This window comes from Caloenas nicobarica, chromosome 17 (genome assembly GCF_036013445.1).
Source record: "Caloenas nicobarica isolate bCalNic1 chromosome 17, bCalNic1.hap1, whole genome shotgun sequence".
Lineage (NCBI taxonomy): Eukaryota > Metazoa > Chordata > Aves > Columbiformes > Columbidae > Caloenas > Caloenas nicobarica.
In genome coordinates, this window is record NC_088261.1 from 4,236,023 (window position 1) to 4,252,565 (window position 16,543).

At 44.0% G+C, this 16,543-nt stretch overlaps 1 protein-coding gene across 2 annotated transcripts in view; it reads left to right on the top strand.

Annotated features, from left to right (window-relative positions):
- SSH2 (slingshot protein phosphatase 2) overlaps positions 1-16,543 on the top strand; it is an 88,978-nt gene that overhangs the window by 20,962 nt on the left and 51,473 nt on the right. For both annotated transcript variants that reach the window (XM_065647410.1, XM_065647411.1), the window contains exon 2: positions 8,715-8,758. In XM_065647410.1, the coding sequence (XP_065503482.1) occupies positions 8,715-8,758 (44 nt within the window). The remainder of the gene's footprint in view (positions 1-8,714; positions 8,759-16,543) is intronic.

The following is a 16,543-nucleotide window of genomic DNA, read 5'->3' on the forward strand; positions in this document are numbered from 1 at the left end:
AAGACTCTGTGTCCTGCATGTACAGAAAGCTGTCCCAGCAATTCCTTTTGAAGTTTTGCCTGAAACACTCAGGGCTTTTTTTCCTTACCCAAACGGAGGCTAGAGGTGAAGAGATTTTCCTGCCAATTCCTCTTCTGATATAGTCTAAAGTCCTGCTGTTAAACCTCTCCCAGCCACTTCTGTTCTAGATCTGTCACTGCGATGGAGCAGAGGCTCCCCGGCTGCGCTCCTGCCTGAGTCAGGTTACGCAAGAGCAGCCCACGAGTGCCAGCACAGATGCTGCTGCATCCAGACACGCTGTACAATGGAGTTGCTTGGTTACATCTTTTTTTTTTTTTTTTTCCTGTTTTTCTCGCAAACGCTAGGTAACAATTTGCAATTTACAGTTGTATCATTGAGCACAGATTCAGGTTAAGCAATGTTAAGAATTTGAAATACTAATGACTTCCCCTCCATACTGCTTTCTTAGAGGTTGAGTATCATGGAATTTGAAAAGACGGAGTGTTGCTCTGCTTCCTTTGCAGAGCCTTTATTTCACCTTCTTAAGTGTTAAATAACTCCCCACTTCGAGAAATTTTTTCATCCAGAAAATGATTCTTTAATTATTGTTGCAGTAGGCCAAGGGCAATTACAGTTCATGTAGGTCATGAAGATTTCTGTGCTGCTCCTAATTCATCCCCTGTGTCATACGTTTATTATGTCAAGGGCAGATTTGATGGGAGCTCGTGGGGGTTGGATCTCGGAGGAGCCGAGTGGGTGAGAGTCTCTTCTGCTTTAAGTGAGAGAGGCTGAGCCGGTGTGGGGTGAAGATGCAGTTTAAATGTGTCTCATAAATGGCTGCATGTGCTTTCCTCTGGGTAGTTTAAGGCAAAGTGTCAAAATGAAAAGCCCGTGCCTGGTTATGCTGCTGCTGACCCTGAATTAGACTTTTATATAGATATAAGCTGCACTGGTGCAGCTTCATTCTGTAGTTACAGTTATGACATAGATAGGAACGGTATCCAGATAGCTCTATGCTTGTCCCAGTATGGGAATAATATATTTCATATAAGATGCAGGTGAATCTGCATTGCTTTAGTGACCCTACTACACGTTCTGGGAAGAGTCGAAGCTCTGGAGTTGTAACTTGAGCTGTGTCTCCCTGGTTTTTAATGGAGATAACCGCAGCAGGGATAGGAATGAGGCTGCTGTGAGCGTGCACCAAGGTGAACTGGATGCGAACAAGAAGGTGGCTGATTGCAAGACAAAGACCCTTCCCTTTGCAGTGTACCTCCCTTCCTTCCACCCTCCTCCTCCTGAAATAGCCCTTTAGTATGAGGAGCGAAAACCAACTATTGCCATCTTTCAAAAGCACCTTTAGTGGGTTTCGAATGGGAAACTGGCTTACTGCCTTAAACCAGAAACGTAATAGTATTGCTCATGAATGATAAAAGATTATCAGCTGCAGTTCCAGGTCTCCACCTTCTCTGCATATGGCTCGTTAGCCTGTTTGCTTTTCAGGCTCCTTGGTTAGTTCTAGCTGTATTTTTTTTTTTTTTTTAATTACTGCAGCAGTTGAGGAGACTCTCTCCCAGCTGGAAACGGGCCCAGGTTCTAAGGTGAAGATGCCAGCCCTGCGGGTGAGGAGCTGCACATGGCCCTGCTGCTCCTGGGAGCTCCTGAGGGCACCGGGAGGTTGAGCAAGGTCTGTGTATTAACAGGTAGTGACCAGAGAGGGTCTGAGGTGTGAATGTCCATCCTTCCTAATTGCATAGGGACAATTTAATGGATGTAAATGTGTCACCCTGCATGAATGGATAATGAGTGGCTGCTCATTGCGGTAAGCTGTGGTGCATGGATTTCGTTTTAATCACAGACTGTTTGTTGGGTAGAAGCCCTGCCCTGATTCACCAGTGTACACACACATATCTGTGACTTGGTCTCAGTCAAACTATCCCCTTGACGTTAGCAACAGCTCCCAGTATGAAAACTGGAGTTAAGGTGCTTGTGTGTAAACAGCAAGTGAGTTTTCTCACACTTGTCCCATTACCGTAAGCATTTATTGTTGTTGTAGGGAAACAAATGCTTCTAGATTTTAAGATTTACAGTGGACAACCTCATTGGCTTTGCCAAAAAGGAGATTAAGCAGGTATCTTCAAGATGCTGGGAAGCATTAAATCTGGCAAAGCATCATAATTATTTTAAATATCTGCTTTTTCTGTCATATTTGCATCATGTTGAAAGGCCTTCTAAAAGTTAGAGGAAAGGTCTGTTCAGGGAGGTAAGATATATATTTTTTTTTCTTGGTGTTGTAAGAGTCTAGAGATGATCTGCTACTACGCAGTTTTAGAGAGAAGTTATGTATAATACTCTTTTGGTGTAGGGGTATTTAATGTGAATATGTATCCATAATGTTTGTATTATTTTTTTTTTCCCTTGGGTGCGTCCCTGTGATTAAGGCAAAAGCTGTTGTACTCCCCATCAGGCAAGCTTATTTCATTGCAGAAATTCAATTGACAGTAATCTCCTTTTTAATCTGTTCTTGTGGTGTAGTGTAGCAGGCTGTGTCACACTGTATTTCTCATCCTGACTCTTGTTGTACCAGTTGAAGGCTTCTAATTTTTGTCTTCAAGTGTCTGAGTTTTATTTCTGCAGTTTTCAGTGAGGCCTGATCTAAACAAGGTTTGCATAAACCTCTCGGCTCCAGCAGGAAGATGAAAGCTTTCATAAGGAACTTGGTTTTTTTCTCTCTCTAGAGCAGGAGTGCATTGTCTTTGACCTAAATATACCAATTACTGACACAGCAAAGTGATAGAGAAAACAGTCCGTAAGGAATGCCAGCCGCCGAATGAACGCTTGGCTACAGACAGCTATTGCTTATGTGGAACCTCAAACACAGAAGAAACGCGAAGAGGAAAACAGTGTTCATTCAAAACACTTCATGCAAATAGTGATGGGTGAGGGCGAAACGGCTGGAGAAAGCTGCTTGTTTACCCCATATCCCTATAGCTTTGCAGAGGTAAAAGCACTATGCAAAACACAGCGCAGTTCCACCGTTTCCCATTGGCAGCCTAGTTTGCTCAGCTTTTATGTCAAACTTAAAGGCTTCCTGATAGCAGCTTCTATTTTTAAAAAGCGTTTGATGGCAAATGTTAAGTATTCAAAAGGTGGCTATGAGCTCTAGGGTAGATTTCTGGAGCATACTAGGTGACTTTATTTAATTCGTTTCATAATTTCTAATAATGGTTAAGGTTAACCATCTCCAGAGACCAAATATTCTGAAGTGAACTGGCTTTCAGTTCAGCTTTGAGACCTATCCTCAATATGTGAGTACTTGCATATTGCTGCCAAGAAGGTGGTTTCCATAAAATGCCAAATAAATCGGTTCATACAAACTGCTGCAGATTTCTGGTTGTCTTTGTTCTCCATGTTGCAGCTGTGGAACTTGTAAACTCTGGCTGCCTATTTGTTGGTACCCTTTTTAGTACCAAACTGGTACTAGACACAGGCTGGAAATGGTACCAGTTACCATTCCACATCCCCCTGGAAGCTCTAGCTGGTGGATTTGTGTGTTTTCTTGGATTTTTACAAGAAAAAAGGGAACCTTTTATCAGCCCAGGTTTTGGAGTCAGCCCTTGTTTCTTTTACCAGCCAGAGTGTGTTGTTGCTGGCACTTCAGCCTTACTGCAAATGCAGTATGTGTGGGCTTTTTGCTAGCACAGTTTATTTAAGAGATTGATACAACTCAGACTACTGTATGAAAGTCTCTCTGCTACAGAAATGTGTAATAGATATTTGGCAATCTGACTCGAACATTTGTCTTCCTTTGTTCCAGCAGACGATTTGAGATTATGGATAGGACCAGCCTTGTGCAGGGTCTGCTGTTGAATAGGCATCTGTCAACGATTTCATCTTGGAAGGTGTTGAAATTCAGTTCTATGTGATCATGTCCATGTCCTTTGGACTTCACAGGCCTCTATTCATTTGCTTCTTTGGGCATCTAATGCCAGTCCCATACAGATGTCAGATACCCCAGGGCATCTCTAATGTCACCATGTGCCTGTGTCAAGAGTAGAATGGAATCCAAGGAATCCGAAGTGGATGCCCTTATCTGTAGGTGAGTTGTGTTGCATTAGAGGAGAGGCTGCGGCTGCAGTCATGCCACCTTCTCTGCAATACTCAACCACACTGGGTTACCCACATGTTGGGTAATAGCAGAGGGAGGGTGGTTTTTGTACCGGCTTGCTCAATACTTGCTGACACACAAGGAGAACTCTTGTAGGGAGCAGCTTGCAACTGGCTGCATGGCTGTAACCTAAAGAAAGATACGCTGGAAAATCGGTGGAGTATTTGCATGGTTTAACAACTGGATCGGTGCCTGGATGCACAGCCTCTGATTTGACTGAAGCAGCTGCCTTCTCCCCAGGAAAGGTCATGTTCTGCTCAGAGACGCTTAGTGTGTGTTTGAACAACTGGATGGGATCTGGCCAAGGAAGGGTGGGCAGAGAACTAGAAGATTGCTCATTTAATTACAAGCCTTTTCTTTGTGGTGCCTCCTTTGAGACTGGGTCCAGAGTTGTTCACATGATGGTGGCTTGATAATGTTAAGTGAAAAGCCGCTCTGATGGCGTGGCTACGTCTGAATCTTGCTGCGGGTTTTGGCAGATCTATATTAACCAAGTTCCTGTTGTATAAATAAGAAGCTGCCAGTTGCACTTCACTAGGAGAGCTGAAAAGGATTCAAGTTCTTTGTCTCATGTAGTTTCTCACAAAATAGCTTCTCCATTCCTACTCTTGCACAAGGCCTCTCTGCCCCTGTTAATAAGGATCTTTTTTAAAAAGAACAATACTGACTTTGAAAATTAAGAGCTTCAAGAAATGACAGTAGTTTCACATCCATCTCTTGGTTGTGCCTTCCCATGAGGAAATCGGGATCAGTCACTGCTGGTGGTTGTTGTGCAGAGGATTCCTGTAGAAGGGGAAAGTGTACAGAACACTGAAAATAATGAAGTTGCCCATCCAAAAAGCAACACCCAGCCAAGATTTAGAAAATGGAGAAGGAGAGAAGTTCTGTAATGTCCGAAGTGTGTATGTCACAGCTATGAACAAAATGTCGACTTGTGAGATGAAAACTGGAATGTTTGTCCTGTCCAAATTGTCAGTGCTCTCTTGATAGTGACGGCTGTGACCTCTCACGCTTCCGATAAAAACGCTTCCCAGGCATTGTCTATACAGTCGAGTATGTTGGCATAAAGTCATATGTAGCAACCACTTATCAAATTGGAATCTCTTTTAAGGTTTGAAAGATGTAGTTTTAGGGTGTAGCCTGTGTGAAATGTTCCTTGGTTGATAGAAATGTAGTGAATGTGGGATGCATGACTTGTGCTAATAATCATATCTCTTACAGCAAAATAACTTGCTGTGATTTTCCTGATGTTAAATACAGGCAGACAGCTCCAGTCCCCGTACGTAAGAATGCAGACTGAATCTTGTTTATCATTACATCAGTCTGCAAAAAGGAGATTTGTAAGAGCAGAATTGTTTGCGTGACATGGAGTGACTCCCATTGTATAGAACAGAATAGCACTCAAAAATTTCTCTCCTCTCCCTTGCCCTTTTGATGACAGATAGTTGGCAGTGGATCAAAGCACAAACAAGATTAATGTTTTGCATATTCTGTCCTACATGGCCTGAAAGGAGCAGAGATGGAATTTTTCATCTTTCACTTTAAACGGCATTTAATATCGTGGCCTAGTTTAGAGCTGTGCGACTCATTCCTTCCATTTCCCCCGAGGCCTCTGTTTCTGGTCAAGGAAAGCAGGGCAGGACTCCCTCTGGAGCTCATCAGTGCTGCTCGGCTTCCTCCGCCTCGCGGGCTGCTGGAGAGGCTGCTCTGAGCACCAGGAATCGCCAAGTCGCTGCTGTCTCTCGCACTTATTGCTGTGGTTATAGCACAGGGAACCCATGGCAAGATTCAAGGTTCTTGCTACCACCGGTGCTAAGGGTCACTGTCACGGGTCACATCTCCACATGGCTGGTTTCAGTGTCCAAGGGTGCTGTCCAAGCGTGTTTCTTCTCCAAGTGCGAACTGCCTTCTCAAAGATGTCCTCAGAAAGGGATGTTTCCAGATGTTGATCCACTTTTTGGCTGATGAATTGTTGCACTGGCAGCAGTGCTTCCTCCTCTTTGGAAATGAACTGAAAATGGTCGGAAAATTTGAAGGTGCTTGTTTTAGTAGTTGTGTCAATATTGGAGTCATTTCCTTCACCGAAGCTTGCACTTGACCATGCATTGGGCACATCTTCTCTGTCCTGCCCTCCCCTCTAGTGGGGTGACTTGTCATTGCAGCGGAGTTTAGGCTGATGGTTACTAAGGTTTTTGTGATGTTTTACAACTGCAGAGTTACATGGTGACCAGAACAAAGTGCGGAGAACTAACTGTAGGACAGGTATGGTATACACTGGATGGCGGCACGGATTTATGGAAGAGGAGAAATAGTAGTGGTGGGATATGTGAAATATGGGATCTCTTTCACGCTGAATGCCCTCTGTCCGTGAGGAGGTGTGGATGCATTTGCAAAGGAGATGGTTTATGGCGTGAAGATGATTCAGGTATCTAAATCTGACCACTTTGTATATACCAGGACAAAATATGAGACGCGGGACGCAGTAGGCTGCAGGCCGGTCAGAGTTGCTGCTGAGAGGAGGAGGTTACTGGAGGTGAGAGAACGTTGGTTTTGTTCCGGGTAGCATCCCAGGTACTGGCGTTGGATCTCTTGCTCAAATTGCACTTGTTTACAGTTCTGTAATAGATGTTTCTCACACGAATCTGCTACATTTATGCCTAATATTAAAGAGATCCTGTAAGAGCTTCAGCAGAGACAGATGGTAAGTGGCTGGGCCCTGTCTGGCTTCCTCCACGCTGAGCTCTTGAGGGCTGAATTGTGAGTGGAGCTGAGATAATAATGATCTGTGTATTTCAGGATCTTCTCCTGTCATTTGTGGAACTTCTGGCTATGGCATACCAGGCTTGCCAGTTGCTGTGACAAGGATTTTTTTGGCGTGTGAAAATGGCCTTTCATTATAATACTAAAAATGTTTGCATAGCTCAGGTTTCTGAACAGCGCAATAGAGATTTCAAGTGCTCTTCCAGTTGTTTTAGCTTGCTGTTGGATTGAGGAACTTGTTCTCTAACCAAATACATGCTTTTGAGCTGGTTTGACTTATTCAAAAACCCCATCTTGTCTTTAGCTACCCTGCATGTAATGAAACCTCTTCCTCTTCCATCTGGCCTCTTCCTCTTGCTCCCCCAAGTCAACTTTTTTGGTCAAGCTACAAGGAACTCATCAGAGCTTATGCTCGGGCAGGATCCGAGAAGTTCCAGCTATAACAAACACACCCACAGCAGTTAATGGTATTTTCAGGAAGACTTGAGATAAGTAATAAATTTGTTCAACGGAATCCAGCTGCACACCTGGTGCTGGATTCCAGTTTCTCGTTTTGCTGATCTTGTTTAGGACATTTAGCACACCAGGTCCTTAAGGTGATGCAGCATCCCGAATGAAAGGTGGTGTGGTTCTAGTGTCTTTCTTAGGCTCGAGTTTGTCGTCCCCATCTAACACCAACATCTGAATGCTGTGAGGCTGTTACATCAGGTCCTGCAACCCGAAGCGGTGGGATGGGTTTGGGGATTGGGCAAAGCCAAGTGATGGGAACTGTGGTGCTGATGTCTTTCTCAGTTTAATCGGGCTGATGATAGTTGGCTGAGTTGACCCTTCAAAGATCTGAGTCCTCATCTTGCAGATCTTGTATAGGAGAGAGGGGAACAGAATATCCAGCATGAGTCTCTGCATTTAACTCTGTATTAAAAAGTGAACTGAACATGAGCTTTGCCTGCAAGAAGCACAAAGAATGTAGTTCAAAAGATTCCCGGGGAAAAAATCATCTGTTTATATGGTTATCTTACAGAAACTTAACTTTTCCGCTCCTCCCCTTTTCTGAGCTTGATGCTTTCATGTGTCAGTGTCTGTAGGTTTTGTATGTGTGTCTATTCCAGAATCTCTCCCTCTCCCATTGCTTCCCTTGCTCTCCTGCCCATGTCTAGCTAGTGCCTGGCAGTGCATATGTAAATGTACTCTGAAATGGAATTAATTGCCGAGATCTCTCTATTGAGGTTATTGCTTTGGGTTTTAGTAGGTAAGCCTAGTAAAATTCCACAGCATATTAGAAATTGTGTGTATTAGTTTTGCATCCAAAGCAGCGCAGTGTGTCAAATTCCCACTTTCTAGTCTATCTGCGGTCACCCAGTCCTATTTGGCAGGGTTATTACTTGCTGGTTTTGTGGATTCTTGCACTTGATTGCTGACACTGGACTATGAATTAATATGATCTATATAAAGGTAATAAAAAACCCAGAGCTTTTTGCCCAGAAGTAAAATATGTGTTTGGCTCTTGGCCTGCCTTGTTTGGCAGGGTCATTGGAAGTCCATGCAGAAGCATGTTAAATCCCGCAGGGGCAAAAATTCTTGTAATGTAGAGTTTTTAAAAAGGTTTTGAGAGAACATGAAGTGACAGCTGAGCAGAAAGTGAGTTCCTGTGTAGTGACAGCCACATGCAGTGGCAGGGAGAGTTTGAGAGTTTCTTCTGCCTTCTGCAATCAAACCAGTGAAACGCGAGTCTTTGGATTCTGCATATATTAAAGAATATTAACTTTTTTCTCCTTTCCTATGTATGCAGGAGGCAGACAGTGGGGAAGAAGAATGCCGGTCCCAGCCCAGAAGGTAAGATTGTCACTGGAGGCTTGTGGGAGTCCTCGAGGATACCTTTCTGTGGGAAACGCTCCACAGGGGTTTTTGTTGTTCTTCTGGCATGTTCTGCAAACATGCATCATTTTCTGCCTGTTGTTGATGTTGAAGAGCTGTCTTATGTGTACCTTAATGAAAAATATATTTCACTATGACCTAAATGATGTTCCCAGTAAAGGGGTCGCTGCAGCAGGAAACAGGAAAAGTCAGATTATACACTATATATATATATATATGTATGAGCTCTTTGGCTGTTAAAATTCTTCTCTTAATGTTCTTTGTGCCACTAGGTAACAACGGAAGCTGTAATTTCTAGTATTTAAAAGGCCTGAACAAGATTTGGCCTTTGGGTTTGGGGCCAACTTGGATGAATCTGCAAAAGAAAAAGCTGTCCTGCTTGCACATTCCCGTTATTTCAATGTAGTCCTGCGATTGTGTGGCCCAGGAAAGGTGACTGCTCTGTTTCCTTCAGTCTTCTATCCTTAAATGATGATTGAAGAATTGCTATTTCTTCATTTTACAGTTTTCATGACTGAGAGGAAAGCTGGAAAGCACAATTCCCAAAGGCTCAAACTGAACTCAGCTAAACTCTGATTTTTAATTTCAATCTTAGCCTTCCAGCAGTCACAAGATCAACTCATGACTTGATCTCAATATACATAATGTATTGGAGGGGATGGGAGGTATTTAATTGTTGTGGACACTTAGCAACAATTGTAGGTTAGGTTTGAGATGTGCATTTTTTAAAATATATTTGAAATAAACTTCCTGGGGCAGGAAATGACAACCTGCTGTTGATTTGATCTGAACTCCGTGACTCCTGTTGCTGGGGTCAGAAAGCGAACTGAAACCAAGATCCTTTTTAGGGAAGACAAGGGGGTGGGCGTTAAATGTGTTTGATTGCAGCGGGATAAAAATAATACAGTCAAACGTGGTAAGTGGACAACCTGGAGTCCTGCTGTGGAGAAGCAGCGGTTGTCTGTAAACAACTTTTGAGTCTATCTAATCCCCAGTTTTCAAGGGAACATAGCAATAGTAGCTATTAAAAATCCAGACAGTGAAAAGGCAACGGACTGAGATTAGCTTTAAAAGCAAGGTACGATATCAGCTGCAATGTCACCGAAATAGCGCTCTGCAGCGGCCCGACATTCCGAGCTGCCTGCCTGGACTAGGCCGCGCTGGGGAAGTTCTCCTGAGGCACAATTCGGGTGACCTGGCTGGAGCTACAGTCAATTTTTGGGGTGGGATTTTTGCTATTTGTAAAATTCTTCTGACAAGAAGTCCTTTTGCCTCCTGCACTTACGTGTAATTTGTTCAAACGCTACCTCAGGGTAGTATGGTTGCCATCAAGCGTGCCCAAACTCATCCCATTAACTGGACATTAAATGCAAGAGTACTGCTGTTGCTAAAGCATACTTGGGTTAATGACATAACTTTTCAGTCTTTATTAAACAGGGTGTTAGTGCATAGAGATGTTAATGCTTGCAAGAGAATTAGCTTAAGATGTGAGCACATAGACATATTTTGTGTCAAAAGATTTTTGCAGCGATCAGTCTTGAAGATAATTGTGTACAGCCTCCATGTCCATCCGCGCGTCCCTGTGTCTCTGGACAGTCGAGGGATTGCTGTCTCAAATGAGACAAATGTTCCACTTAGATCCAGCTCAACAGCATTGCCAGTCCTGTGGCTAGTGATTTCTAGATAACTTCTTGTGTTAAGTTTCTGCTGTTTATCTTTTCTCACTGATGAGAGAGGGTTTATATATTGAGGTGAAGGGGAACGTGCAGGAAAGACTGTCAGTGTGACAGTGGGAGTGACTATGGGCTTGTTGAGCGGAGGTTATGAAGAGCAACCAATCTAAACGTCCTCCAGAGCGGCAGAGAAATGAGCTTCAAACAGGAGCTTAAACTTGTAGGTAGGTACATCAAGATCATTGTACCTGAAACAAATAATCTATCTGGGTGCCGACCTATTCGTGCACAGAGGACTGTGATGGCGTGGACTCAGCTCTCACAGACAAGGGAGAAGTATGTGAAAATGTTGTTTAAACTTAAACCTGCTTTACAAAGCGGTCAAACGACACGACAGGTCTGCACTTGCCACAATGCCATCACGGAATGAGGAGTTTTCTGCTTTGTGAATTAACAGAATCCGCTTAAAGCTTTTCTCCAAAAGATGGAAAGAACTATTAGATGCACAGAGAGTTCATGTGCTCTGCAGTTATCCTTGGAAGGTGCTTCAAATGGCATTTTCTTGCAAACTCTTTTGTACTGATGCAAAGAGGAATGCTTTGCTTTCCTACTTAAGGAAAATACTTGGGTAGCATGAACATGGACCTAATTTTTATAAAGGCTTCCATCCATTACTGAAAACCACCACAAATTAATACTGCAAATACCTAAAGCTGAGCAAATAGTTGAGAAACAGCTTGGCTTCTGGAATTTTTTTTTCCTCACACCCAAGCTCTGGGGGAAGCCCGGGAGGGTCTCTGTACCCTGCCGTAGCTGTGACCATTTTTGCAGTTTACTTTTGAGATCCCCAAACTCCTGATGTGGGTCCAGGTTCTTGCTCTGGAGTCCCTGATCCAGCCGGTCCTTGTCGCCTGTGTAACTCTTGGCTAATGGGGCTAAGACAGAGTACAGCATAAGCAGATGTCCTGAACGATCCATTTATTACGTTTATTACCTTCATAGCTACCTTCTAGACATTTTTATTAGGCTGTCTGGAGGCTGCACAGCTAGCTGGCCTGCACATCTCTCCTGCTGTCCCCAGACGTGCTGCTGCCACGCTGAATATACCCTTAATGAAGCATCTGTGTGAACAATCTCTTCACATCATGCCAGTGTTGTTAAAACTTACCTAAAATGCATGTGCATCGAGTTTCGAGTTGTGTTTACACCAACTGACGTATTGACATTCAGGTTTTGTGCGCTCTCTGCCAAGGTTGCAAGGATTCAGCATCTTTGTTTTGCTGACAAACGACGTCTCCAGGGCCCGGGGCAGCAGTGGTGCTGCGGTCTGCGTTGGATTTGCTGTCAGGATTTGCCAGTTGCTCTTTGGGTTTATGATTTAGATTGTGCCTCTATTTCCATGCTATCTGTGAATTTACCACTTCTGTGGGCCTTGAACCAGCTCTGGTTGCTGAAATGCAGCATTTGAGGCTCAGTAACTGCTGCATATAGAACTGAGTAAACTGTATTGCCTAGCAGAGGAATTCAGAGGAATTCTTTGAACTTTTATGGCCTGGTACTTGGTCAGACTAAAGTCCATTTGCTCAGGTAAAGCTGAGGAGACAGTCCTTCAAGTCCCATAGAAAGTGATTAGGTCCTGCTCGAAATCTGGAGTTTGTTACCTGAAAATATTCTTTAAAAGTGCTTGTCCTCCCATCTTCAGGTGGGGGCAGGAGAGTGGTAAAAAAAACCACAAAAGGAACAAAAAAAAACCAACCCACAACACCTTTTGCAGCTGAAGTACACTTACCTTCTGGTTTGTTTTTTTTAGTCAAAATAGTTCCTTCCAGGAATAAACTGGGAAGGAAAGCAAATCAGATTCTTGCCATGATAACAGTTGGATGTGCCAAGATGCCTCAAGGTTTCAAGCTGTGAGTAAATACCTTTGTTTTAAGAGAGGAAGACCACAATCCAGTGCAGGAGCTCATGGTTTATAACTGTATAAAAGTTCTTTTCAAATAGGAGGTGGAATTGGTACATGTGTTTCCTTGTATAGGGCAACAGCTCAATAAATCATAAGCCAACTTGTTTGATTTTTATATGGAGACCCATTGTAGGCTTTGCACTCCCTGAGGATAACAGCAGACGTATGGGGAGTGATTCTGTGATATGGATTTGACTGCACTTCAGAAAGCTCATTTACAGTCCGCATGGAGATGTGTGAACCTTCAGCATCCTGTGTCGTCCTGACTTTTGGAGATGCGTATCATCGCCCTTTGGTGCTCCTGTGGCAGATTCCTCACACTTTGGTTATCCTTAAGCATATCTTATGCTACAGGAGAGACTTCCAAAAACCATGCGCTGTGAGTTCTAGTGATTAAACCTTCCTTTCCTTGCTGCTGCAGCTGTCAAACATTTCTTTGTTGGTACTTGAACAGTAGCTGGATCTTCTAATGGGTGTGCAAGGCAGTTTGTTAACTCCAGATCTTGAGTAAGAGGGGACCGTGTGTGTGGCGTACAGGAAAGCTGGCGTTTATCCATGCCAGAGATTACTAAGCTCTTGTAGTATGAACCTTATCTTTAGAACGTGTTTCCTGAATCCATCTTTCTGCCTTTCCTTTCAGTGACAGCTTAGTCTCTGTGGCATTTACTGCAGCTGTGTTATACGGAGATAAAGAACTGTTCTGTTCATCTGCCAGCTCTGCTGACCACCAGGAAAAGTTCTGTGGGCCACACATCGCGGGTCACGAAAGTGGGTCTGTGGTCTTCATTTCTGAACACCGGGTGTTTTATCACCAAAGTGTGAGCAAAGGCATAGCACTTGTAGTAAAATCTGGGTTCGTTAGATTAGGAACAGATATCCGCAGGGCTGGTTCACTGCAAGGTCTGTGTCTGTCGTTACAACATGCTCAGTCCAGTCCGATTACATACCTGTGGATCACAATAATGTGAAGATGACTTCAGATGCGATCATCAGGCTGAAGGATCAAGCAGGCTTAAAATCGTTGCATTACCAAATTACCAAGTAAACATACGATGCTATAGCAGGGAGCTCGCTCAAAATAGGAATGCTTATGAACAGTTGTTTTAATTTGTCATTCTAAAGTGTGTGAACAGAGGAGAATGAGGAACGAGGCAAAGACAAACTGGGAAATAAAAGGAATGAAGGTGGGTCAGATCCTTCAGCTCCGGAAAGGTTCTGCTTGGCGCTGAGCAAGCCCAGAAGAGCTGCCCCATGAACTTGCGCTCTGTCTTCAGCGGTGAGCGGAGATTCCAAGATTCCATACGTGCTTGTGTCTCCTGCTGAGCATGAACCAGGTGCTCTAAGCTGGAGGAATCTGAGGAAAGATTCCAGTTGTAAATAGAAAGGGAAACTCCAAAATAGCTGTTCTGGTCCCTTTCCTGGTAGGTCACCTTGGCAAGGCTTCAAAATTCAGCATGAATCCTCAGAGTTTTCAGCTCTGCGTGAATTTCAGGCACTTAAATTTATTTTGAGCATCTGGACCTGGAGTTCTGGAGGACTTGTTGCCATTCAGCTCTTCGGTATCTTTGGATCAACAACATTCTTTTATAAAATTAGGGGTGTGGTTCAGAGGATTTAGATATTTCCAGAGATGACTGAAATAACACATTACCTATTTAATGATCTCAGACTTGTCATTCAGGCATGTTTCTTCCTTGCTGGACTTTGAGCAGTCTTGTAACAGTTTGCAAGGGTCTGGATTAACTTTTTAGTAGTGATGTGAATGTTTGCATCTTGAGCGGTTTTTCTGTGAAAATAGGATACATTGTAGTTTTTGCATCCAAAGAACTAGTTTCTTCAAAGCTCCTCTTGAATTGCCTGAATGCAAGTGGAAGGCAGCTCTCTAGAAAGCAGGAGGTGGCTGTGGGAGAAGATATTTCAGCAAAAGTTGCTCAGGTCCCTTCAATGTTATTTGCTTCTGCACTTGTACAACGGGTGTAATTGAGCGTTGACCTCTTTGTGTCAGACCCTCTAAGATTTGATGATAAGTAAACTATAAAATGATTGGGTGTGGGGTTTGTGAGGAGGGGGTTTAATGAAGTGATAATATTGCAAAATAGGTGTTGAATTCTCAACTAAGAAGCCTAATCATTGATCATGATGGGCAACTGACCAAACGGGCTTTAAAAGCAGAGTTTTGTTCTTTCTGTGATGCTTATCACTTACCCCTGTGCCTGTCTGATTTCTTTGCTCAAGAGCTGGAAACAGAAATACTCTTTGACAGCTTAAATAACCAAATTTAGAATGCAGCTTCCTGTTCTGACTGGTTCTTCAGGACTCAAGTATAGTTTTGCGTGCTTTCCCTGTTCCTGCCTCCCTCCTCTTTTTCTTTTTTTTTCTTTTTAACTAGATATGGGTTGCTTTATAATTACCTTGTTAAATTTCCCTTACTGTGTGTGATACAGCTGTAAGTGCTGCCGTGGTGGGCGGTATGCCTCTTCCTCACTGGGAAAGCTTTGTTTCTTTACTCTATCTCATTCTGCCCTGCATGCATTGGCTTGTTTCTGATTGCTGCTACTGAAACGCCTTCGTGTTTTCCTGACACATTAGACTACATAATGCAGTAGGCTTTGTCTCCCATGCTAAAAATGGCCAGAAGACTTTTGACAGATCATCTTCTCCCTCCGAAGGGGGAGGCAGCGGTCAGAGACCAGCGCAGGAGGTTCTCTCTCAACAGACCCGTGTCTACCTGTGCACAGGTTTGCTGTACTAATTTAAGGCTCTCCTTAGATAAGTCATCTGTTGGGACTCGTAATCCACACGGATTCATCTGTAGACTCTGCTCATTGCTCAGTCACATGTCCTCACTGCAAAAGGCTGAATTAACTGACCTCCCACCGAAAAAAACAGAGACATCAGATCCTTTGACCCTCAAACAGCTGGAGTGTAGCACCATATTCTTCATAGCTCCCTCTTAGGACCCTTTTTCCCCATCAGACCTGACACCGAGACGTCTGTCTTTGTGGGGAAAGATTGAGTTTAGCTCGGGTGAGAAAAACAAAGTGCTCGGCCCCACCTTTGCACACGGAAATGAACTCGCTGCCTCTGCTCTCTGCGGCGGTGCCTGTGCAAGGCTCCAGCGCTCGGCTGCGGGCAGCGACGTGTTGTTTTCAAAATTGTGTAACTTTTCATAAACGACACCGGAAACAGCTGCCCAGCAGTAAAGAACAAACTTTCCGTATGCGCGGTGAAGGTGGCTGAGCAGGCGCAGCGCTCTCTGGAGAGAGGATGTGATGGGGAGGGGGTGGTTGGTTTGCCTAACGCAGCAGCTTCACCATTTTTTTTTTTTGTAATAATCCCCTGAAAACATGGGTCTGTGTTCTGCGTTGCCTTATGTACTACACTGATGCTCACAGATGTAGGCCAAAATTCCTGCGCCTGACAACATCCCACTGTTCCCTTTACCTTGAACATTATGGGAGTACTTCCCACAGGTTTACCCTTTTTACAGTGTGTGTCTTGTGTGACGTATGTAACTGTAGTTTATTAGTTTTTGCAGTGTTCAAAGGTTAAATGCTGTTGCCCAACAAGGGTCGTGTTGTACCGAGTGCAGACACAGTGGGTTTTGCCGCCGGCCCTGCTAATCCTGTGAGCTCCTGGGGAGCATGAAATGCTGCCCCAAACTCGGGCAGGCAGGGCCCTTTTCCCTGCAGAAAAGTGTCATTTCATGCACTGGGCTGAGAAGCACTTGAGACCCCCGCCAGGCTTATTTACATCTTGTCACACAGTGATTAATGGCTGTGCTCACATGCTCGATTGCAGCACGGTAGTGATTTAGACTGTCACCTGTCATCACTGCAATCTCGTGCACTTGAAATTCCCTGGGTATCAGTCCCAGCAGATCGCACCTGCTTCCAGCAAGGAGCAGTTTCTTGGCTGTTTTGCGACCTGATGCTTTCAACTCCAGCTCGTTGTCCATCCCCTCAAAGCCCCTTTTCTCTGCCTGCTCCTTGCTCCTGCATGCTGAGGGATCAGGTTATTGAGTTAATACTTCTTGCTCGTGTCTAAAAATGTAGAATGAGACTCGGACAAAGAAATATCTTTGTTCCTTAAGTCTGGTTTTAAAAG